This window comes from Pteronotus mesoamericanus, unplaced genomic scaffold, assembly GCF_021234165.1.
Source record: "Pteronotus mesoamericanus isolate MK-2021 breed Mesoamerican mustached bat unplaced genomic scaffold, CSHL_Meso_final contig_169, whole genome shotgun sequence".
NCBI classification, from domain to species: domain Eukaryota; kingdom Metazoa; phylum Chordata; class Mammalia; order Chiroptera; family Mormoopidae; genus Pteronotus; species Pteronotus mesoamericanus.
Window position 1 is genome coordinate 6,924,264 of NW_026555068.1, and position 23,669 is coordinate 6,947,932.

Here is a 23,669-nt window from a genome sequence, read left to right on the forward strand (position 1 = left end):
CTGATGCTGCCTGAAGGAAGGTGAAATGATCATGGCTGCTCTCTGCAGGCTCCAGTGCATGGAGAGGGATTTAATCTTTCCCTTCGAGAAAAGCCAATTCTATACCATAACCTGCTGTGCTGGTGTACTGCTTTCATTCTCTTATCTGGGCGTCTCCTTCTTGTTGACTAGCACCAGGACCGGCTTTAGCCACGATAGACTTCTTGATGTGGAAGTCTCTCAGCCACCACATTCCCAGCTCTTTTACTTCCTCTTTCAATCCTGGTGACAGTGACCTAAAGACAGGGTCAACGGCCTGGGCCCTAGACAATCCCTGGGACACGTTCAGGATCTGAGACTCCAACAACTGGCCAACTGAGTGTTTCTGAAAACTGACACTCAATCGGCCAAGTGCTTCACTGGTTTCCTCAGCTTGGCCTCCTCCACATTTATCTCAACCTCAATCATCATCCCCCCTCCACCCTCTGACTGCTTCCCTTCCCAACTTCTCCATCTCTGCCAGCAGCTCCACCTTCTCCCCGCAGCCAGGCAGACGCTGAGCCTGTGACCCTCTGAGACACTCTGCCTCGCCCTCAGTCAGCCACCAGGCCCATCGGTTTCTTTCTCACAGGGCCCTTAAACCGCTCCCTTCCACTGCGTTCCCTCCACGCCGCCGCCGCCCTGTGCACATCAGGAAGCTGCGGGGCAAATCCCTCGCTGTCCTCGCTGACTCCGGGCTCTCCCCACTTCCCCGTCCATCTCTCATCTCCGTCAGAACAAAAATGCCTTAACAAATAACACCTCTACCAACATCTAACTTGATAAACTCCAGAGTTTATCCAAGTACTTTCACATACATTACTTTATTTAATCTTCACAGCAACTACGTCAGAGATAGAGGTAATTCATATTATTACATGTATTTTACAGCTGAGGATGGGGGCTCAGCGAACAACGGTGCCTTCCTCATTAATGTGTTCATCAAGGTGTCCTGTGCTCAGCGGATGGACTAATACAAATGGGCTCTGAAGCAAAATCTACTGTGCAGTCCTGCTCCCAAGCACTTTCCATAGAGACATTATTTGAACAATAAGATGGCATTCTTGTATATAAACAGATATATAAAATATTTTAAAGTAGATATATAAACAGATATAGTAAATGAATGCTGAAGGTTAAGATCTAAAACAAAACCTAGCAAGATAACCAAAGACAAATTTTAAGAAAATCACCATGGGTGAGCAAAGCCTCTGCTAAGTTTCACAGCTTCCATCTCTTTAGCTGCTTGGGCTCTAATACAAAGTAGTGGTAACAGTTAACATGATTGCCTCCAAGTGCTTAGGTTTTACTTCTTTTCCATTTAGACAAAGTACACCTTGTTGTAAAGACAAAAATTGTTTTTAAAGAATAAAATTACTACAGAAAACACATAAAACAAAATTGCACTCAGGGTATTTCACGTTAACTCTCAAAAATCCACACATAATTTTAATTCTTAAGACATTAATTTAATAATAATTAAACCTAAGCAGAATTTGCATTTCTTTATTTTAATTTGCACTTTAGACAAAGTACAGATCTGTCACTTGAAATCTTCTTTAGGGATTTTCCCCCCCTCGATGGAATTCTTCATTCTTACTCTAACACAATGACAGACAAAAGCATGCCAGGAATTCTTCTTAACCCTTGAAATCATGTGTTACATAGATCGCTGATAGACCAATTACACAAAATCCATGAATTACACACACTTTGCCCCAACAGCTGGTGAAGATCTGAGAGTCATCATGATGCTTATATATACAGAGAGTATCTCTGGGCAGACACAAGAAACTGGTATTACTGGTTGCCTCTGGCTAGGGAAATACACAGCTGGGGAACAGGAGCGGGAGGAAGAAACCTGTCACTGTATCAGTTTTCCCACATTGCAAATTTTGTACCAGGTGCAGTTATTGGCCAGTTTTTAAAGAAAGTTATCTTACGGGCCCTTGGCATTTTGACAGGGTGAAGCATATTATACAAAAATCTTTTAAACAGTGTTGGATTTCAGCCAAATTTTCCTCAAGAAGGTTTTTGATACAGAAAACACAATTTAAAAAAAACAAAACAAAACAAAACCCACACACTAACTTTTGCCTAGCCTTTAAGACAAGACTATTGTCCATTATATATTATGTATTGATATAATTTCCTACCATCCCTCCATATGCTTAAAATGCAGCCAAATATTCATCTTTTTGTCAACAAGGCAGGGCCCTTTGCCCCTTTCAATGAAGAGTTGCTTTCAGCTTATTTTTTTAAAAAGGAAAGCAAAAGGTTTTTATTGAAGGCCCACAGACACCAGGAGATATGCAGAGATGCAATCTTTTTGGATATTATATTATGGGTAATTTGTTCCAAAATTCACATCATGGCCTTTGGAAAGTATTTTTTGACCAAAGAGAGAAAATATATTTTACTGAGTAAATCTGACAAGAACAACAATCTAGTGCAATAGTCCTTTCATGCTTCTGTTTCTCCTTTGTTCAGGGCTATACAGTTTAGTCTTGCAATTCCTTAGCCGAGCAGACATTGGACAGGTGGAACGTAAGCGTTGCTGTGCAACTAAAACATAGTTAATGACTCTGTAGGTCATGGCAATAAAAGAGAGAAGCCTTATTAAGGAGTTTCATGCCCTCTCCCATGATAGGCACCAACATTAAATTAAAATACAAGTGCTGGTGCCATCATATCATAGGAGTGCTTTAAGGAAAATCCAGCCAATATTTGTTTCTATTTACGAATTATTTATGTGCTTGATATTGTCAGCATATTGATTTTTAAATGCATTAGCCAAGTCAGTGGTCATAATCAATAATATTGAAACTCTCCATTTATAGGGGTCCTTTTTAGCTAATAGGTTTCACCCTAGATCAGCTTGGTGTCAACAGTGCCTTATTAAAAAACCCTGATTCTTCACTCTACCACAACGGACCTACATATTGACAAGCAGTCAAGGCTGTACCTGGTCCCCGCAAGCTGACGGGTAACATGCACCCACGATCTGTCCTGGAAGCAGACACTGCCGCTGGCCTCCCACCTTATGTTTGGCTGTGCTCACCATGGCCGCCACCAGCAGCTCTACTTCAGAAGGCTGCCATCAGGCCACCGGAGCCGTTTTGCCCACATCTGTCCAGCGAGGCATATGGAAGCCCGGTTCCACTGGGCCAACTCTTAGGCCTCCCTTACTGTCCCCTGCCCCCACCCCGCAGCAACGGGCTAAGGCCCACCTACCCTCGGCAGACTTCTCCTGAGCTCACACCCTTGTCTGGCTCCCTCGCCTTCCCTGCCCTGCTTCCCAGCACACCTGACAGTCTCAGGGGAACATTTCCTTAATAAAGAACTTGCCACAAATCCTCGTCCTGGGGCCTTCTGGGGAACCGGACCTTACACACCCCCTAAGCAGACTATCTCACCTTCCCTCCTTGGTGCTGCCCTGCCCCCAAAAGACTACTGTTGCCCTCACTGAAAACACCCTCCTCTTCCCCTTCCTCCAGGACGCAAAACAATCAAGTGAGGTACTGTAAGTGACAACAATTCAAAACCTGTAAAGTGCTTTACAATCACTTGTAGTAGTTACTTCCAGATTTGGATTTATTGCTAACCCTCCATAAAGGGGAGCCCCACAGCTCTCCCTGCCACATTTTTATCTGATCATCTACCTCCCCAGCTACCTGCAAGCTCCATGAGGGCAAGACTTGCCTAGTTTGCTGCTGAAGCCTCAGCATCTGACCGGTGTCTGGCATGCAGTGCACGTTTTGCTCCTCTGTGTTATCTAGCGTTGCTGAAGTCCAGGATCTTACCCTATTCTCAGCCCTTCAGGAAATAAAGGGCCAAACGCCACGTTCAGGATCACCTAGAATGCCTACGGCCCAGGGAGGATAAATGGCTTGCCTACGTGCAAAACAACGGAGTGGCAGAGCCAGGATCTGGTCCTTGATCTTTTGTCTCCCTGGCCTAAGAATGTTCCATCTAAGACTCCATCTCCAAGCGCTACTCTTCCCCAGATGGGCAGCAGCAAGGAACACTGCCGCCTCCTCTCCTCCAACCGAAATACTGGCATCTGGGTGGATCAGCTTAGTGATATGCTATCTTGTTATAAAGATGGACTTGGATTTTTAGCACTATAGTTTTGTGTGTATTGTTTTCATCTCCCCAACTGAACCTGAAGCTTCCTAGTGGCAAAGACCTCACTGAGTTCACCTTCCACATCGCCTCCAGGACCTTGCTCAAGACAGAGCATAAATACCACAGAAGGAAGAAGAGTGCAGACACTCAAGTCAGACAGACCTGGCTCCAATTCTAGTTCTGCACTTACCGCCTGCACAACTTTGAGCAGTCACTAGACTTCTCTGCACCCTGCAGAGAATAACACTATGGGAGGGATCATAGTTCCTGAGTCCCAGGAGTCTTGAGAGGAACTGATGAGACAATACACGTAATGCATTTGCACAATAGCTGGTACAGAGCAACCACTCAGTAAGACTCGGTTAAGTATAACCTGCAGTTAGTTAGTAATAACAGCAGTAACAGTGGTAGTAAAAACAGGGTCCATAAATACCAAGTGGCTTAAACAGGCAGAGATCAGAGACCTGGGTTCAGAAAATCCCCTACTTATTAATGTCTATTAAATAACTAAGATACTATATCAGGTGTCTCCTTTTCCCTATACAAGTAAGATGTGCAGGGCTGAATGGAGTTTCCAATGTCTCTCTTCACAGGGACAGACCCAAACCCTCCAGCCTGCTCTTGGGATAACCTCCAAGCCACCCTCTCCTCACGCCGGGCCCTCTCCAGAGCTTCCACTGGGTTTCGGCCACACCGCCCACGCCAGAAGCGCAGTGTCAGACGCTCCGCTTTTCATGAAGGCCTCCCTCTGACCATGTCTTTACCCGACCCTCTTCGGTTTGTTCATTCATTCACTCAGTGAGTACACATTTCCCACAGGCTGGACACTGTGGACCAAAAGCTAACCCAGGTGAGCCCCCTGCCAGCTAAGAGCTCCCAGCCCCGGGAGTCCTCTGGCTTCTATTTCTTAATCAGAAACTACCTTTGAAAATTTTCCTTCCTCCCAAGCAACATTAAAATGACTGTCTCATTACCAGCAATAATAGCAGGGAAACCAGAGTCAGACTGCCAGAGTTAGAGCCCTGGCTCTACCACTTTCTTATGATGTAACCACAGGTAAACGTCTTCCCCTCTGTGCCTCACCCACCTCGCCTTCAGAATGAGGACAATAGTACCTACCAATTAGACCGCCGTCAGAATGAAATGAAAACCCAATAAAGTCCTTAGAACAGTGCCTAGTGCATAGTAATGCACTAACACTCTTCCACAACTTAACAAAAATATCCACTCGCAAGCCTAGAATGGCCGTTTGGCCTTTAATGCAACAATGAGCCACGCCAACAACTAAAGAAGTAAAATATTCTGAAATATTGCCGTGTCACAGCCAGACTCTCCCTTTTTAGGCATGTGCCAAGCCAGCTGAAATTTCTGCCTCCAGGGAAAATGTAAAGAATCTGCAGCAGGGGCCACGAGTTTTATCTGGTAACTCAAACTCCGAGAAGGCTCTAGCACAAAGAGAGCTCAGTGGGCAGGGGGGCACAGGAGGCTTCCCCGGGCAGGGTGAGACCTGCCGCAGAGGCTGAACCCAGGCGCCCCAGGAAGGCAGCCCAAGGCCCAGCATTCCACGGTTAGTGCAACCAAGGAAGAGTCAAATCAGAAAGCTGGGAAGAGCAAGAGAAATCCTGACAACTGGCAACGCTCGAGATTGGAAATGGTGACACTGTGGTCCCGGGTGACATGTCACTGACAACAAGACTCAGCCTGTGGCCCAGAGTATGAAGGAGGGTCCAGCTCTCAGGGGAGGTTGCTGGCAACGGCTAGGCAGGATTCCCTAAGCAAGGGAATTCGGGTTAAGAACAGTCCTAGTAAGATGCATAGCACTAACTTCGCTAAAGCAGGACAAAAATACATTCGAATTACCTGAGCCAACTTGGCAGATCAGTGGGAGGAGGTATACGAAGGATGAAAAAGGGAAAATGAACGATAAGACTCACAGACCGTAAGTCACCAGGCTCATCCCTGGCATGCCAGAAGCCAGGTCTGCTGGCCGCAGGACTCGATTTCAAGTTCCTCCAATAGTGGGGAAGTAGCACCTAAAATGATATTTCCTTTCACAGAAGATCTGTTGACTCAGCTGTGGGCACCTCTACAGAGCAAAGGCAGGGAAAATGAGAGAGCAGGGCCCGAAGGCAAACCCCAAAACAAAACATCAGAAGAGGCAGGCATTCCAGACTACGTCAAGGATGTGAGTGTCTGTGTGTAGGTTTTCTTCTGCATGCTCAGCAGTTTAAATGCAAGTAATCAACAGAAGGTTTATCAGGAATGTGGGGTAAAACAGGGGGCACAGTTCTATTTTGGGTTAAGTCTTTCCTGGAGACAGTGATTCGCGGCAGCTGATCTGTGAGTATGTTTTCTGTATCTACAGCATTTTCTCTCAGCCATTAAATCCAGAGGACAAATGCCAAAGGTCTCTAGAGGGTTAGTCCCTGGATAACAACCTAGAAACTCGCAGGATTCTTTTTCCACTTCACATCTCAAAGCCCAAATCCATCCTGCAACACTCAGGCTTTCCCCTTCCCAAGTCTCTGAACCAGAGCCAAATCTCAGGCCCACACCCCTCCCCACCCCAGCATGGCCATGGCCCATGATCTCGCCGTTCAAGGGCCACACCAGTCTTTGGGGCTCCATCCCACCGGACTGCTCGGGGACAGTGGGAAGGAAAGAGCCAACAGCACTCAGAGCAGCTGAAAAAAGACCTGAGATCCCGTATCAGAGGCTGAGCAACTTCTTCCCAGACCAGGGACTCCCGGGCAAGGCCACAAAACTTGGGGGACCCTGTTGATTCCTATGTCTGAGACTCAGCTGTTTTCATCTGCAGTGCAAGGAAGCAAAAGTAGGGGACTTCCTGGGTCACCTGCAACCCGGTGTTGGGACTCCCGGCTCAATGCAAGAGACCAGGGAAGTCCACCATTTGTCCAGCTCAGGGAATCAGGTCACATTCTCTGCTGGGAGGGGCCCCAGAGTGGAAGAGCAGGAGCGGCCACAAGGCCACAGCCCTAACAAGAGAGGGGAGCGGAAGCGGGCCGTGCCTCAGAGCCTGGACCCAACCCGGCCTGCCTCTCCCCGAGTGTGAGAAAAGACACCAGATCCTCTGGGTCAGGAGAGATGAGCTTTCTCTCAAACTAAAATTTGGGATGATTTCCTGTGCATGAGGGTGCATGTGTGTGCATGCGTGTTTCCGGGCGTGTGTGTGCGTGGAGGCGTTTCCCCCTCCTTCCTGACCAGCAGGTCGGTGCTGCCCATGACAGATGAAGCCCTTCAGGCTAATCCCATGTGCATTCCTCCCAGGCAGTGACGGGCAGCCAGCCCCCTGCCGCCTTCCCCCGCAGCCTCTCACCTGGGGGTTGTCCATGTACCAGAGAAGGTAGTTGGCCTGGGTGTCCAGAATGAAGTACCTCCGCAGAAACTTGCCACTGTTCTCATTCTCCTCGATGTCCAGAAACCCACAGATTCGGTTCTGCCGATCCACATAAGGCATTCCTGGGCTCTGCTCACATCACCCTGCATGGCAGGAGGGAGGGAGGTGCTGGTGAGAAGGAGGGTGAAGCAGGCCCCGTAGGAACCTCGCTCTGGCTTGACTCACCTCTGTCAGAAGCTGTGCTGGCGGCACGCTCTCGCATCAGCTCCCTTCCCCAGGGCACCAAATGTTCCACCCCAGCCAGGGCCTGGAAACCTCTACGGATTCCATTCCGTAAGCAGTCATCAAAATCCATTAACGTGCATCACCTCACTTTCCTGAGGCTCTTTTATGCGCTGAGCTGAGCATTAGGCAGCTTGAGATACACAGAGGGTATAAGCCTAGGCTTTGGGTCAAGGGCCAGGGTTCCAATTCCAGTTCTGGCCACTTACTGTGTGACCACAAACTATTTAATCTTTGTGCTCCTCAGTTTCTGCATCTATAAAATGGGGATAATAACACTCCCTGCACCTCATAAAGGTTTTGATGAAAATTAAGTGCTTGGCGTGTATTAAGCACTTCGTAAACACTAGGCATTATTATCATTCGTCACAAAAGCCTTAGAAAATAGGTCATAACCTAGTTTTATACATAAAGAAACTATCTCAGGATGGATTTAAGCTCCAGTTCAACTACTAGATAAAACGCTGCCAGTAATTCGGTCAATAGCAGCCCCTCCAGATCCATGGAGGTGTCAAAGAATTAACTCAAGCGTCCCTGGGTCCTTTGGGCAGGGCCACATGCTTCACTTCCTCCACTTTGCAGTTACCCAGAAGCCACTTGTAACTGAAAGAATGAGGGATGGAAAGAAAGCCCCAACCCCTGACCACTTCGCCTGACCCCAGAGGATCTTGGTGTTAGGAGACATGCCCCACCCTCAAGCCAGCCTCCCCTCTCCTTGAGGTTTCCTTCAGTCTCTCTGCAGAGCCAAAGTAAGGGCAGGAGCTCTGTTCTCCCCCCGAAGGCTTAGGAGCAACTTCCCGCAGGCGGTTACACCCAACCTGACGCACAACACAGTGTAGAAGGGTGACAAGGCCCCACAGGGATTAGAAAACACCATTTAGACTTTCAAGGACAGACACCACCCACCCCTGGCCCTGCTTGGCTCCAACAAGTAAAATTCACTAAGACCGGAGCCCACCATGGATCTTCGTCTACAACTAAGCAAAGTCATGAGACGGCCAACTTAAGGCCACTGCCTACACTAGGTTGGTCAACAGGTAAGCTACTGAGATACTACACCTGTCATCTTCCAGGCCCAGGGGGCAGGGCCTGCAGTCAGGCCCATTCTAAGGGTGGCACCTGGTGGTGCGGTCTGTTCTCTCCCACCCCCACAAGGGGCCTGGCAGCGTCGAAAGGCTGCCCCAAGGAGGAAAGGGCCGTCTACAGACAAGGATACCAGTCAACAGCGAATCCCTCGATTCAGGAGGGTCAGGCCAGAATGCCAATCAGGAGAGACGACTCAGTCAGAAGGGAGATGCGTCAGGGATCCCACGACTCGCTGGGTAACAATGGGAAAGCAAAGAATAAAGCAGGCAGGGCAAAGGATGTAAAAGGAGAAATAAAAGAGGAGGTGAAAAAAAGGATAAAAGAACAGAAACGGAGGTTAAAAAAGATGGCAGTGGCGAAGGAAGAAGTGTAGCGGAAATGGCAGGGTGAGGGTTGAGGGCAGAAACAGCCCTGCTCAATGGAGCATCAGGTCTGTCGCAGGTACCGGCAGCCGGAGGCCCTGCTTCTCGTGCCTACCCAAGCAAAGCTTTCGCCCCAGCTCCAGTTCCACAACGGATCTACTGTGAGCACAGGAAAGCGAAAGAGATGGAGACAAGCCAGGAGTTAGGAACAAGCGCCACAGGAGGATCGTGAAGTCTTCTTGCAGACACAGGTCCAAGAAGCGAAGGCAAGAGGCCTGGCGTTGGTTGGAGAGGGCGTGCATCCCTGAGAAAGGACATCCCTGGGAACAGGGGCACACAGGGGTCCCCCTGCAGAAAGGCTAGAGGAGCCTCCCACTGAGAGTGCACAGCTGTCTGGTCAGGATGGGGGGTGCACGCATGCCCCAAGAAAACTCGGCAAATTCCCTTGACGCAGCCAGAGAGACAGAATTCCCAGGGGTTTCAGGACTATTGCCACTCCTGGGTCATTTCTAAGAGAAAGCATAGAATATGCAGCGAGGCCCAGTGGGTAAGCACAACGCCCAACTTCAGGCTGGCTTTCCAATGTTCTCTTTTCAGCCGACAGGATTAATCAGAGCCTGTCTTTTTCTCAAGGCAGAAGCTAGAGAGGGTACTCTTTCTACAACCTTCCCACTGCCCACTTTTGTGGAGGAGGCTTCCCATTTGCACAGGTTATGGGAGGGAGAAGACCTTCATGTCTCAGAAGGAAAGATAATAAAAGGAAGAGTTCTGGTTACAACATCTCCTGACTGTGGTTCTAGCCCCAGAAAAAATAGGCTGCTCAGACGTCCTGAGAAGCCGCTGAGTCACAGAGAGCATCAAGAATGTGGGAGGTGGGGGAAGGGTCAGCTGCAGGAGAACCAGCAGGAGGGACACGTGGTGATAACCAGCCGACCCACACAGAAGTGACAGCCTCAAGACAGTGCACAAAACACAAACCTGAGGGCCTAAGCCCCAGTCCTCTGACAGTTCATTCGGACCCCTCAGTATAGCCTTTGTCACAACAGCTGCTAAGACTTGATATGGACAGCCTGCTGTCCCCAGCCCCAAATCCCCTCTCCCTGCCTCTTAGATCTGTCACCTTCATCTTCCAAGTCTCTGCTGGTTCCTCCTCTTTTTCTCACAGGGGCCCTCTAATACAATTAACTCTGCACCCCCCCACCCCCCGCCCCGGCTCAGCCCAGACAACTGGGCAGTGTGGGGAGAAAGGGAAGTGCTAGCAATTTGTAGCAAAGGGGGGAAAAACCCACCATGATGCACACACACACACTCACTGACCCCAAAATTCCCCTATCAAGACAGAGACAAAGCTTTCAAATGTCCTTTCTAACTCTCTCCACCTTCCTCCAGTTACATAGTTTTAGGCTAATTTCTGACTCTCTAAAATCACTTGTTATCTTAAATTCCATTTTAACTTAAATTTCCCGGAGTAAAAATATTGGGTGGAGGGTGACATTGGGTGGTTTGACCCAGGAGTTGCCCGCCCCCCATACTTGCCCCCTGCCCCCCCCCCTGCCCCCGGCATGTCCTGGGCCCCATACTCTGACAATGACTCTCCCCATCTCCTGAGACAATATGCAAAGTGTCCTCCTGGGGCTGAAGGAGCACATGCCCTCTCGGAGGCTGCACTCTTCACCTCTGCTCTAACACCGCAATGAACCACTGAGCAAGTAGCTTCTTAGCCTTCATAGCACATGGAAGACAATGAGAACAGACATTTATGCCGGAAGGGACCTTGGTCCACCCCGCTCAACCCTCCCTATCTTTCCAAAGCATGCCAAACTTCCCTAGTGTTTTCCGTGTTTAGTGCAAAAATCACAGTGTAACAATGTTGGCATTTTTAAAAGATCACTCTAGGCAACCATTTTCACTTCTGCATGCTTTTTCATGCCCGTCTGCATAATCGGTCTTCTTAAAGTTTTAAATTATATCATAAACATGTTCCATGTTGCTACATAGTCTTTGTAATCATTGTTTTTAATGGTTGCATAACATTACCAAACTGTATTTACTATAATTTACTTAACCATTTCTCCATGATTAGACAGTTAGATTACATCCAGTTTTTCACTATTAAAATAATGCTGAAATTCATATTTTCGTGCTTTTCTTCTTTTACATGAAAACAATGTTAATTCCAAGTAATAATATGACCAAATCATAGCTTAGGATTTTTTACAATTCTTAAGACTTATTTCCTGCTTCATTTTCCTTCCTGGACTTTGTGAAATGAGATCAAAATGATGTGTGCACACAATCAATATCAGTCAATCTCTGTCTCTCTCACGCACATAGCCCAAACCAAACGAAACCAAACCATGGCCTCACATAAGCCAGGTAACTAAATAATGTATTTTAAAGAAAAGAAAAATAGAAAAGAGGAAAGTTTTATATGATCCAGATTTCTTCAGTATCCAAGTTCCTAAGTATGTACTGCAAATAAAAATATATTAAATGTTTAATTTATAGTAAAATGAAACTTGGAAGGAAAAAAGTGAACTTGCATGAAGTTACCCATTGATCCACAGCAGAAAATGGGTTAAAAGTCAATTAAACCAAGATTCCTGGCCAACATTTGCCAGTTGACCAGACAAAGCTCATGAAGGAAAAAAGGAGTCAATGGCTGCCTACCTCACAATGAGATCGGGGCATTTGGAGATGTCCCTGTGCAAAATCTCTCCTCAACTGCCCATTTCAATGCCTCAGGTTCCATCGCTGGAAGAGATTCAAGCCAACAATAAAATTGTCCCCTAGAACTGAAGCAACCGATTTCTTTATCAGGCTCATAATATGCAAGAGATATGAGGGACGAAGGCCCTAAAAAAATAGAGAACATATCCGGAAGGAAGAGAGGGGCAGCAAAAGGGTGAAAAATTAACGAGAAGATTGCTGCTTATAACAAATGTTACCCACCTGAAAAATGTCCCTAAGATTCTTACACACCCCGGACAGGAGTAGGAACCTTTCTGGGAAGCAGTTTGGCAATATGTAACAAGAGAGCTAAAAATGTTCATACCCTTTGACCCAGTAATTCTACTTCTAGGATTCCATCCAAGTAAATGAACAAAGATGCAAATAAAGATTAAAATAAAAAGACAGCAACTGCACTAGAATTTGTAATGACAAAAAGTTGGAAGTGCTCTGAATGTCCTAATGATTAGGGAATAATTAAATAATTATAAGACACTCGCATAAGGAAATGTTACATAATCATTTAAAAACTATGTTTTCAAGTCATTTTTTAATCAAGTAGGCAGAAACCATATCCTGATAAGATCCTTTAAGATAAAATATGATTCATAATACGATCTCAACCCTCTAAATATTATTTTTCTATATCTACATTTGGATAGAAAAAAACTGACACACAGACACCAAAATATTAGCAGTTATCTGTGGGTTATAAATGAATTTTACTTACTTCTACATATTTTCCGTATTTCCCAAACCTTTTACAGGGAATGTGTGTTACTTTGTTCAGTGGGAAGAAAAGCTATTTAACTCCACACAAACCCTCATCCCCAGCATAGAAATTCTGAAGCTCAGAATGAATTTCTCAATTCTCCAGAGTCCACAAATAAGTAAAACCTTGCCTACACTCCAGCTCTCTTGGAACTTCTTTGGTGTGTCAAAGCCCTAAATCTAATAAAGCAATATCCCACCCATCACCATTGCCCAAGAGCCAGACACCTAGTCAGAGAGCTTCGGCACCCTCCATTCTAGTTGGGCACCTTACTTCCTATTTCAACATCCTCTTAGGCTCATTCTTTCCCTGGCAGGCTTGTTTCCTTACCCTCTGGTCTTCCTCAGAGGAGCCCCGTCCCTGGAGCCCACAATATTCATGCCAGAGTCGATGCCTCTCTGACTCCAGCATCTGAGCCACTTCAGGAAAAGGAAGGGGAACCTGACAAGGACCCCCCAGTGGAACTTTCTGTCTTGAAACTTGGGAGACAGGGTTGCCATTTTTAACATAAATGGTGAGATAGATGAAGAGATGGATAAACAGATTTTTTTTTTTTTTTTTAAGGAACAAAAGCTATAGAGCTGTTAAGTCATGAAAGCTATCGTTTAGTGAATTGGACATTTTGATTTTTAAAATCACTAATGTAGTTTGGAGATAAGAGAAAGAATAGAGCAAAACAAGGGAGACTGAGCTGCCTGGCCATTCTGACGCTGATGAAGTATTTATAAAAATACGAGAAAGGGGTAACAGAGACGAAGCCCTGGCATTGGCCCCATTATGACACAATCTAACCTCCAGTTCAAAAAAAGGTCAGAAAAAAAATTCTTACTTTATTTTTTAAATTTGGACATTTTTCTTTCATGTTACTCTGTGTTGGCAGGACAGGGAATTTCAGTGATTTAGTCCAGAAAATAATCAGGAAGCTGTTTTCCGACGTACAGTGAGTACATCTCCTGTCCTGTCACCCTCTGATGGTGGGAGAAAGAGGTGGCAACTGGAAACCGCAGCGTCCAGCACTGGCAGTAAGTGACAGGGATACCCACAGGAAACTGCTAAATTTCTACAGGAGAAAGTTTATCAGGAAATGACATCAGAGGGCTCAGCGAGGACTGTCATACAGCAGAGAGGGTCTGGGGTGTGGAGGTTAAGGAGAGACAGTCAACTCTTGGCTAGGATATGCATGGGCCATGTGAACAGAGCGCTCACCTACGTTAAATTGCAGCAAACATAGACATGTATTGTGGAACCTCAACACTGCCAAGGGCCCAAGAAAAATCACAAGAACAATAACAAAACACGAGCTTAGCTATTTCAGAACACATCCCTGAGAATGGGCCAAAGATGATAACTTAGGAAGTGTGGGAGCATCTATTTTCTACTGTTATAATATCACTGCATTTTGAAAATGTCATCAGAGCACACTCCAAATAGTCTCAGGCAGGAGAGTAATGTGAGAGAGAAGAGAATGTACCAAGAACATGTTCCCGACGGAAGTTCAGGGTGAGGAATGCAAACATCTACAGGAATGGGGAAGTTAAGAAAAGAAGCCTCCTTGACACAGACAGCCCAATCCCCACCGGACCCCAAGAGCTTTGAATGGACGACAAGAGACACTCAAGGAATTTTTAAGGGGAAAAAAATGGGGAGGAAATGGCAGAAGTAACGGAACATTGATACCACTGCAGTAAGAATGCTAAAAACAACAAAGTATTTTAAACACTCATGACCTGTCTTAACAGCAGCCTCGTCTGTGTTCTGAGAAAATGTGGTTGTTGGAGCCAGTAGGAAACACAGGCCTGCCTCGGCTCAAGGCTCCGAAGACCACCTCCACCAGAGGGACCCCGGTGCGGGTGGGCTGCCACCTTGGTGTTCTAAATGGCCTATAAAAACTGGGATCTCCAACTTGCAGCGACGTCAATTCCCCCCACTTGAGAAGGCTCAAAGAATTCCATTTCTTGGCGGGGCTTCCTAGCAAAAACTACACCGCAGTCCCAGAGTTATAATCTTCACTTACAACTTGAGAGCGTCAGCCACTAAAACGTGGCCAGTAGGGAGGTGAAAAGCAAACGCCATTGCTTCTCCTCTCTGCCAGCCTTTTGGAAAGTGCCTGAGGACAGTGCAAGTCCGCCTGTCTCAAGGCATGTGCTCGCAGCTCTGAGTTCAGGGAACGAGGGGGTACTGGGCGTGCCGAGGAGGGTGTGCAGGTGACAGCGATCGGTATGAGTGCGTTTGATGAAACTCCTGCGAGCAGATGACCATGAAAAAGGGTGTGCTGATTTTCAGTTACCCATTGATGTGGGAGAGTGAAGTGAAAGAGGCTGGGTTTTAGTCAGACCCTGCTGAACTTCTCTGGGCCTATTTCCTCGTTTGCAAAACGGAGAGAATCACTGTACCTACTTCAAAGGCTGCTTGTGGGGATTAAGGGAAATAAATAATGTGTGAAAAGTGCTTACCAGAATGTCTGGTAAGGAGTAAGTACTGGGCAAATGTTGTTAGGCTGTTCGTGTGTGGAGCGCCTAACGAGGAAGCGTATGATTACCATGGCACCCAAGCTGCCCAGTGAGGGGCAGGAGCTGCGGCAGCCACCTCTGCCCCTCAAATATCAATAAGCAAATGTCAGTGAAAAGGCCATGACACTGGCATGCCTCACAAAGAAAGGCATAAATGTCCCTTACTCTAGCCTCTGCTCCAAGACCCATCATATTTTACATCTCTAAAATTCTCCAAGAGGTTAAAAAAGTCCAAGAGTTCCACAGACTCCACCTTGGCCAGCTTGCTCTGAAAGTTAACAGAACCCACCCACGCCTATCGGTTCCAGGGAAGGGACTCTGGAGCTGCCTCCTGCTCTGCCCAAAGGAGAAGCACAATAGCTGAGAGCCACTTTGCAAGAAGGTGGCCAAATCTGAGTCCTAGCTGATGGGACAGCGAGTACTAGCCTTCGCGCATTCACTGGTAGTGTGTCCCAGGAGTGGAAGGACAAGCAGACCTAGCTTCCCACCCCTTTATCTCAGCTGGTCGACCTCTGTGCACAGGAAAGCACACCCCAGGCCCAAAGCTGGAAGCCTTTAGCCCACTCCGGGCAGTGTCAGGGGCCCCTGCACAGAAGGACCGGGACCTCCACGGTGAGAGAGCCCAATCCAGCCTGAAATCCTTTGCAAGTTAGTTCAGTAAACAGGGGTCAGGACAGACAAGGGGCTCTCAGAAAGGTAAGTTTTAAAGCCCAAAGGACTGACTGGGCCAGAGGAGGAGAGAACCGAGTAACCCAAGATTTGGAATAAAGATCAGTTATAGTCCCACTGCACCAAGCACAGGCTCCTCAGAACAGGAAGGAAGGGACCCCATCCCTCCCACCTCTCAGCCTCCCTCTCTCCCCACCCTGTCCAATTCTCAGGCTCGAGGATGCACTTATATTGGGCAGGGCTAGGATTCTTCTCTTCCCATAGGCTGTCAAACCATAATATTTGCTCTGTTTCCTTCCCTTCCAAAGCCTAACAGATTAGATTGCCAGAGTCCTATCCAGCTCAACGGCAGACGGAAAACTGAAAGTAAGGCGACCCAAACTGCTCACAGTGGGGCAACAGAGCAGCCCAATGTTCCAGCACTCACATCCTCTTTTCCAAGTTCTAGGACTACATCAGACAGAATAAATAGTGTCCAGTAGCTTCAGTGAATCAAAAGACACTTACTGCACTGTGGCCCACGGCAAGAGCTAATCTGAGGCATTCCAGCTTTTTAACAGGGCAGCACTCACCTGTTTACCTGCCCCATGAAGAAGACAGAAAATCAATGAAATGCCAGCTGGATGTGTACGATGAAGATCGTGCTCCTGCTGCTTGGGTCTCCCTAGGGTTCCAGCACTTCAACAACACCCTGCAAGCCTGCAGGAGTTGCTGGGGAGAATCTAGCTAACAGGGCTGATGCATCTCCCTCCCCACTTTCGTAGAATCCATAGGTAGGCACCAACCAAAACCTGCATGTCTTCAGGATTTATTTTAACCTTAGTAAAATATGCGCTAAATACAGCTCAGCTCGCTACAACACAATGGGATTTGCAGGCCCTACTTCCTTACACAGAAGAGAGAAGAAAGCACCAGCAAAGGAAAAGGAGGTTTTACAAACTCTCCACCAAAGGGCAGGTGGTTTCCAAGTCAATGCCTAGGTGATTACCCATCTCTGAAGCAAGCAAGGCTCCCATCATCCGTAGCTAGAGCTCCACAAGGAGCCACACTTTGTAAAAAGTGGGGCTTACAAATAGGGCAGAAGATTACTTAGCTGTAAAGGCAACACCCAAAGTAAACCCTCGTGAACCAGCTTGATGGACTGTTTCCACAGGCTGGAGGCACTGCCACTCTGCTCTTTCCCCTTCTGCTGGACAGGTGCAAACAATTCATGTGCTTGCCATCATTCATTCATTCATTCATTCATTCAACAAACATTTACTCACCACTTAGTAGATGTCATATACTGGGGCAGCCAGAGTCTAGACTATCAAGCTAGACTTTCGCTATGACATAAGTCACCTGCCTGCAATCGGCACACAATGAAGAAAGCTACTAGCTGATATGATCATACTGCTTTTTAAAAACCTCCTCTGCGTTCTAAAGCATGCTGGATCTCTTTTTGAGCAAACAGTTCTGTGTTCTAGGAAGCTGTTTAGCTTCCTAGACTGGAAGCTCCCTAAAGACAGAGGCTGCATTTTGTTCATCCCTGCCTTTCATATCCTTGTTATCCAGTATATATCAATTGAATACAAATAAGATAGGAAACAAACATTTCTATTCTTTCAAGATCTTCGGCTTTACTGTTTCCGAAGGCTTTACCACCAAAGAAAAATGATGACGCTTCAGAAAGGAGGAAAAAGGGGACTGACTTAGATATATTAAAAACAACATGAGTACAATTTTGGAACTTCAGCCCAAGTGCAAGTGGGCTGAGGTGCTCCAAGAGCCACAGCTGGCATCCTGGTAGAATGTTTCCCCCCTCCCTCTTCTCTGCTGTTTACTCTCTTTTGAAAAGCCTCATTTGGAGTCCTAAAGAAAGAAAGGAGGAGGGAGGGGAGGCATTAGAAGGGGAAGACACAGCTTGAACCTACACTCATCAAGAAGGAAGGAAACCTTAAGCCAAAAGCTGGGGGGCAGGGCTGGCTTGGGGGAGGAGATGTGTAAGACTAAAGTGGAGGACATGCCTGGACACTTTTCCTTCCTACAAGGCCTCTTTTTTCCCTTTCCTCTTGTTTTTTTTTTTTTTGTTGTTGTTGGGTTTTTTTTTTAATATGGTGAAATAACAATCTTCAGAACTGGAGAGCTGGAGCAGAAAAGGGAAGCAAGTAAGGTGAGAAAGAAGTTGGTGAGAGAGACAGACAGACAGCTCCCCTCGAGGTGCTTTTCCAACCTGGCACCGAATATGCATTTTAGGACAGTTTTCCTTCAAGTAAGCCCCATAGCCTGGAGTTCCAGAAGCCCAAGGGCCCGGCCTGGACCCAGGGGAAAGGAAGGGATCTCCCTACGAAAGCATACAAGGCCTGTCCTGTAATAAGGTAATAGGGAAAGAGAGAGATGAGTCTCCACGACCCAATGCGTGCCCCAGGGACTTGCCTGGACGGTCTCTGCTCTCCTGCCCTACCCGCAGCTCGGGCAGTTGTTGCGGGGCCGCTGCCCCAGCGCCAGAACCCGCAAAGAAGTTTCGCCGCTGCAAACGTGAGAAAATGCAGCTCAGCAGAACACCCGCCCAACCCTCCCTGCGGCCCCACCCCCGCGGCCCGACCCCTGGCGGTGGCGACCTTGGCCACCCCGGACGCTCCAGAGGATTGGAGGAGGGGCTGCCCTCCGGGCTTTCGCGGGGCTAGAGGCGGTGGCCAGGGGTTGCTGCGAGAGCCCCCTTGGCCCTCGGCCACCAGGGCAGGAGCACCCACAGCCCCCAGCCCGCGCCTGCCCCCGCGCACCCCTCTGCGCCTCTCCGCTCTTGGGCCCGCGAGGGCACCCAACTTACCCCGCCGTGCAGGGGCCGGGGCTCGGGCAGGGTGCGTGTGTCACATCGGGGTAGGACGCGCCCCTTCGGCCCGCGGGGCTGGCGCTCTCGGGGGATTTCTTTATCTCGCTGCCAAACTCTCGGTGCCTCTCGCTCCTCTAGCTTTTCTACCCCCCCACCCCGCCCCCTCCTTTTCTCTTGTCTCTCGGCTCTTTTTTCCGGGTTAATTACGTTTCGCCTCAAAGCAAAACCCAGCCCCGGATGTGAGTACAATGCTCCGCGGAGCCCGCTGGGGGAGGAGAGGGGTGCCGGGGCGCCGCCGGGTGGGAGGGGGCACGGCCGGGCGCGGCGGGCTGCGCGGAGGAGGCGGGGCGGGCGCCCGGAAGGCGGCCGCGACCCCCTCGCCAGCGTCTGCCGGCGCGCAGGTGGAACCTGGGCCGCGGGGGGAGGCCGTGCCTCCGACTCCCGGCCCCGGCAGCAGGTGTCCGGAGCCGGAAAGGGGCCCGGGGCGGAGGGCATCCTCGAAGGAGGGAGGCTGTTCACCCTGATCCCCATTCCTTCTTCCCAAAGCCCCACCCAGCGACTTCAGTCGGGCCTCCCTGGCATCCTGAGCCCTTGCCTTCCTCGGACTGCGGGGTTAGGTTTAGGGTTAGGGTCGAAAGAAGCAGCGCAGATTCTCCCAGATTGTCATGAAATTGCCCGAAGAGCCCCGTAGGGCCGAACGTCCTAACTGGGGATATAGGGACATTTTCCGAGTGTGGCGCAAAGACGCCCTTCCCGCCCCCAGAGCGGGAGGGTGCCCTGGGAAAAATGGGAAACAGAAGAGCTTGCATTAAGTAAATATTGCCAAGGGGAACCTAAGAACTACTGTGAGCCGGTGCAGCCTCCGCGTTATCTCAGTCGATATCCACTGCAGCCCTGTGCGTATCCATTCCGTTCACGATGAGGAAACCGAGACTGGAGACGTGAAGTAATGTGCCCAGAGTCCCACAGTTAATCAATGGCAGGTTGGTCAGGTTCTGACGCGGGCCTCCCACGTGAGGCGATAGACATTTAAACGTACATTAAGTCGGGCGGTTAACATCCGACACAGAAATGCAGTGGATTCACCCTGGAAGGGAAGGTCGGGAGACGCGGTTTCTCGGGATTCTGATGCAAATGTAGTGAACACGATCTGAGGCCGACCAGACTTGGAAGGAGAGGAGGGCAAGAGAAGATCCTTGAGGCTCTAGGACCAGAATTGGATATACGAGAGTGATGGAAAGGCTGGTTCACATTCCGGTAGTGTAGGGCCAAGGCAGACAGTTTAAAAGTCTCCGGGACCTCAGGCAACAACGCCCGGGGACAGGGAGCCCGAGCCAGGAGGGAGGCAGAACACCGCGCAGCACACACCCCGAAAGCACCAGTGATGAAACCACACACGTTTCCTCTTCCATTTTGATTGCCAAAGCAAAAATGAGCACACGGTTCTCTCAGGTGTGAAAAGAGGCTGTTTGCTCTAGAACATTTTGCTTTAAAAGAGGAAGGAAAGGGGGACACAAGAAAGAGAGAGAAAAAAAAACATTTCCTTTGAAATAAATACATCAACGTCGGGGTTTTTTCCCCCTGCTCATGGAGATTTTTGCCACTCACGAATTTCAGGCAATGTAACATGTTGAAGAGCATGTTCTCTAGAACCGGGTGGCCTGGGTTTGAATCCCAGCTCCCCTACTTTGATCCTTGGGTAAGTGGCTTAACCTTTGGGTGCCTCAGTTTCTACATCTGGGTTCTTAGGGAGAGTAAATGAGTTAACATTTGTAGTGTTTAGATTGCTGTTGAAAATGAAGTGGATGCTATGGAAATGTTTTTTGAATTTAAAAATTAGATTATGGTTTTCAGGGTGAAAAGGAATAAAATTCCACCCAGCTCCAAGCAAATCTGACTGGGACTGGTGGTTTCCAGTGTGAGCAATGAGGTAAAAATCTCAGATTTCATGGTATGGTTCACATTAAAACCCATAAAACTCTACTCTCCGTTGAGCCTGCCTGAGTCACTCAATCACAGAGCCACAAATATTTTCTGAGCACTACTGTCTTGGATGTCTGGGAGGCCAAGAGGAGCCAAAGGCCTTGGGTCTTGTTGAGGGGGTACAAGTGTCACTAGGAGGTCTTGGCAGGCTTGTATTCCTCCTGGAAGTGCCTGGGGAATAAATGGCACAGAGACTGAGTACTGTCAGCCTTTAGCGGAGAAAGATGTCTGCGAGGCACGGAGTTGGGTTCTCAAGAAGGGGGTGGGTCTTGAAGTGGGCTTAAGAAAATGGGTACAATTTGCCTCCGGTGGTGAGGAGCAAGAACATATTAAGCTGGGAGGATGGTCATCAGCGCCCTTTGAGCGAAGCTCATACTTCAGGGGGAGCCCCATTTTCTTTTGCTGTTGACTCTGGCCAGGCCCCCGGCCCCAGCTAGACTACAATTGCTACCCCGATTCCACTCTTACCCCTGGATTTCCTGATGCTTCTCAAGAGGACTACCTCCTCCTGCAGTGGGCGCTGCAGAGCAGGTGTGAATTGATTCTGCACCCTGCTGGAGTCCCTTTCCATCTCATGGCTGACACATTTGTAAAGCATTTCCATTGCCTGGCTTTATGCATCAATTTTTTTCAGTACAATAAACAGCCCTGACCTCTGAACATACGACTGCCAGTGGGGAAAGGAATGTCCAAAAGAGGACCTTTCATGTCAGTCGTTTAAGTCCCCTCATTTTATCAGTGCAAGATGAGGTACAACAGTTTGCTCAAGGTTTTGCAGCTAGTTAGTGGCAAAGTGGGTTTTAGAAGCCAGGGTTGACTACCCTCAGAATCTTCTAGTATCGGTATAGAAACTTTTCCATGAAGATGAGATTCTGGCCCAAAACTTAAGAATCTAACCAGAAAGCCTTTTACTCTACTCTAGCCATTTATGCACTTTCTATTTTCAGCATTAATGGCTGGGTAGCTGGATGATCGAATAACCTTCAGTGGTGAGCCAGGGTACCCTTCACCCTCAGAGCTACCCATCATATAAGGTCCCAGGCTGCCACTGGGGCCAGTTAGTTCTGCTGGGGGAAGGGTGGGACTGAAGAGACCAAAGTCATTGGTTGATCCTGGTTCAGGCTAGTTAACTTTACACAGAGATAATTGCTCCAAGGCCACACATTGCACCTCTGATGCTAGCTGCTCATTTTATAAATAGTTACTACTGGTTTCAATAGCAAAACAGTGTCCATTTCCAGAACGATTACGCAAACTACTATTGTTTGATTCAGTCCTATTCATTCAACAACCAATTATCTGAACCTCGTACCATGTTTCCTCCCATATATCTTGCATTTACTTATTTGCCAAATACTAAGTGCTAAGTGCTTTACACCTATTATTCACCTAAGTCTTTCAACACTGGGAGCAAGTTACCCTTATTGCCCCATTTTACTGATGAGGCGACTGAGACACAGAAACAAACCTCTGCAGCCAGTGCCAGAGGCTGCCCTCTCAGCCGCCGAGTTTGTGACGGAGACAGAAAGATGTAAACCAAAACTCTTTCCCCTCCACATTTTTTATAATTATTAACATTTACAATATCCATTCCATTCCACCTAGCAATTTCATGTCCAAAGATATGTCCTACAGAAAACCATCTGGAGATCGATGTGGTATATATGGAGTGTGTATGTATATAGGGAGTGTGTATTTGTATATGGGCTATATACACACATACTCACTGAAGCACTGTTTATAACGGTAAGTTGGAAATCACTCTCATGATCATTAACAAGGGATTTAACAACTAAATATTGGTACAGTCATACAATCTTATACTACTCAGCTGCTTTAAAAAAATAATTGTGGGGGAGGGATGTGGGTGGAGGTGGAAGAGGGTATGGGGGATAAATGGTAATAGAAAAAATACAATAAAAATATAAAATAATGTAAAAAAAATTCCTGTGATTAAATTGTGAAAATATATATATAATATATATGATATTTTAGGTGGAAAAAGGGTACAAAGCTGTCTGTAGAGTATAAACCCATTTCTGTAAATAAAAATTACACATGCTTATTCCATGAAAGTAGTCTAGAAGACTATATTCCAACCTGTTAATCACAGTTTTCTTAGGACAGAGGAGGAAGGGATGTAATGGTGGATCTCACTTCCTAAGAGATGTATTTCTGTAATGCTTAATTTTGGGCAATAAGTATGCATACATTTGATTGTGAGAAAAGAACAATAATAATTTAAATTTTAATAAAAAATGTAAAAGCTCTATGGGAAAGCATACTGCAGCCCTCAAAGAGCCCATCATTTATTAGGGAGGGGATATAACGTACAGAAATGACTATCACAAAAGCCAGAAACTGATAGAGGCAGAGAAGAGAGAAGAGATAAAGTTCTGTGGGAAATCACAACGAGCTAGGATTGAGAGGTGCAGGAGAAACTGTATGAAGGATGCTTAAGGACCTTGAAGGAAAGGTAAGAGGTGGAAGGGGCCAAGGGGCAGGGCGGGGTGGGGGGAGGGAGAAATGAGAATAGGTAGAGCCCAGATAAAGAGACTGTCAAAAGCAAAACAGAGGGGCGGGAATGCCTGCGATCCATTCAGGGAAGTGTGACGGGTCCAGTTTGGCTGGAGCACGGAAGGATAGATGAAGGGTTTTCCTGGGAACAAAACAATAAAGAAAGGTAGATGGAGGGTCGTTACTGCTAAGCTAGTGAGTTGTGCTTGTTACTTTAAGCACCAGGAGCCACTGAAGGCTTTTGAGCAAGGAAGTGACACAATCCGAAGTGAATAAGCAGTTTAGTGATTGCATAGCACGTGGACTCTAGCAACAAGCTGCCAGGATTTGACGCCTGACTCTGTCACTAATTAGCTGTATAGCCTTCGACTGGTGGTAACTTGACTTCTTTCTCTGTATTTCTATAAAACGGGGAGGGTGGTGGTAACAGATAACCTATCTC

At 47.6% G+C, this 23,669-nt stretch overlaps 1 protein-coding gene across 3 annotated transcripts in view; it reads right to left on the bottom strand.

Moving 5' to 3' along the window:
• PLEKHA2 (pleckstrin homology domain containing A2) overlaps positions 1–18,900 on the bottom strand; it is a 52,864-nt gene extending 33,964 nt beyond the window's left edge. For 2 of the 3 annotated variants that reach the window (XM_054565989.1, XM_054565987.1), the window contains exons 1-2: positions 18,725–18,900; positions 7,484–7,647 (exon numbers count right to left, since the gene is read on the bottom strand). In XM_054565989.1, the coding sequence (XP_054421964.1) occupies positions 7,484–7,624 (141 nt within the window). In that variant the 5' untranslated portion in view covers positions 7,625–7,647; positions 18,725–18,900. Of the gene's footprint in view, positions 1–7,483; positions 7,648–18,330; positions 18,452–18,724 lie in introns of those variants that run through there. The other variant, XM_054565988.1, reaches the window with a different exon arrangement.
• Positions 18,901–23,669: the final 4,769 nt, after the last annotated feature.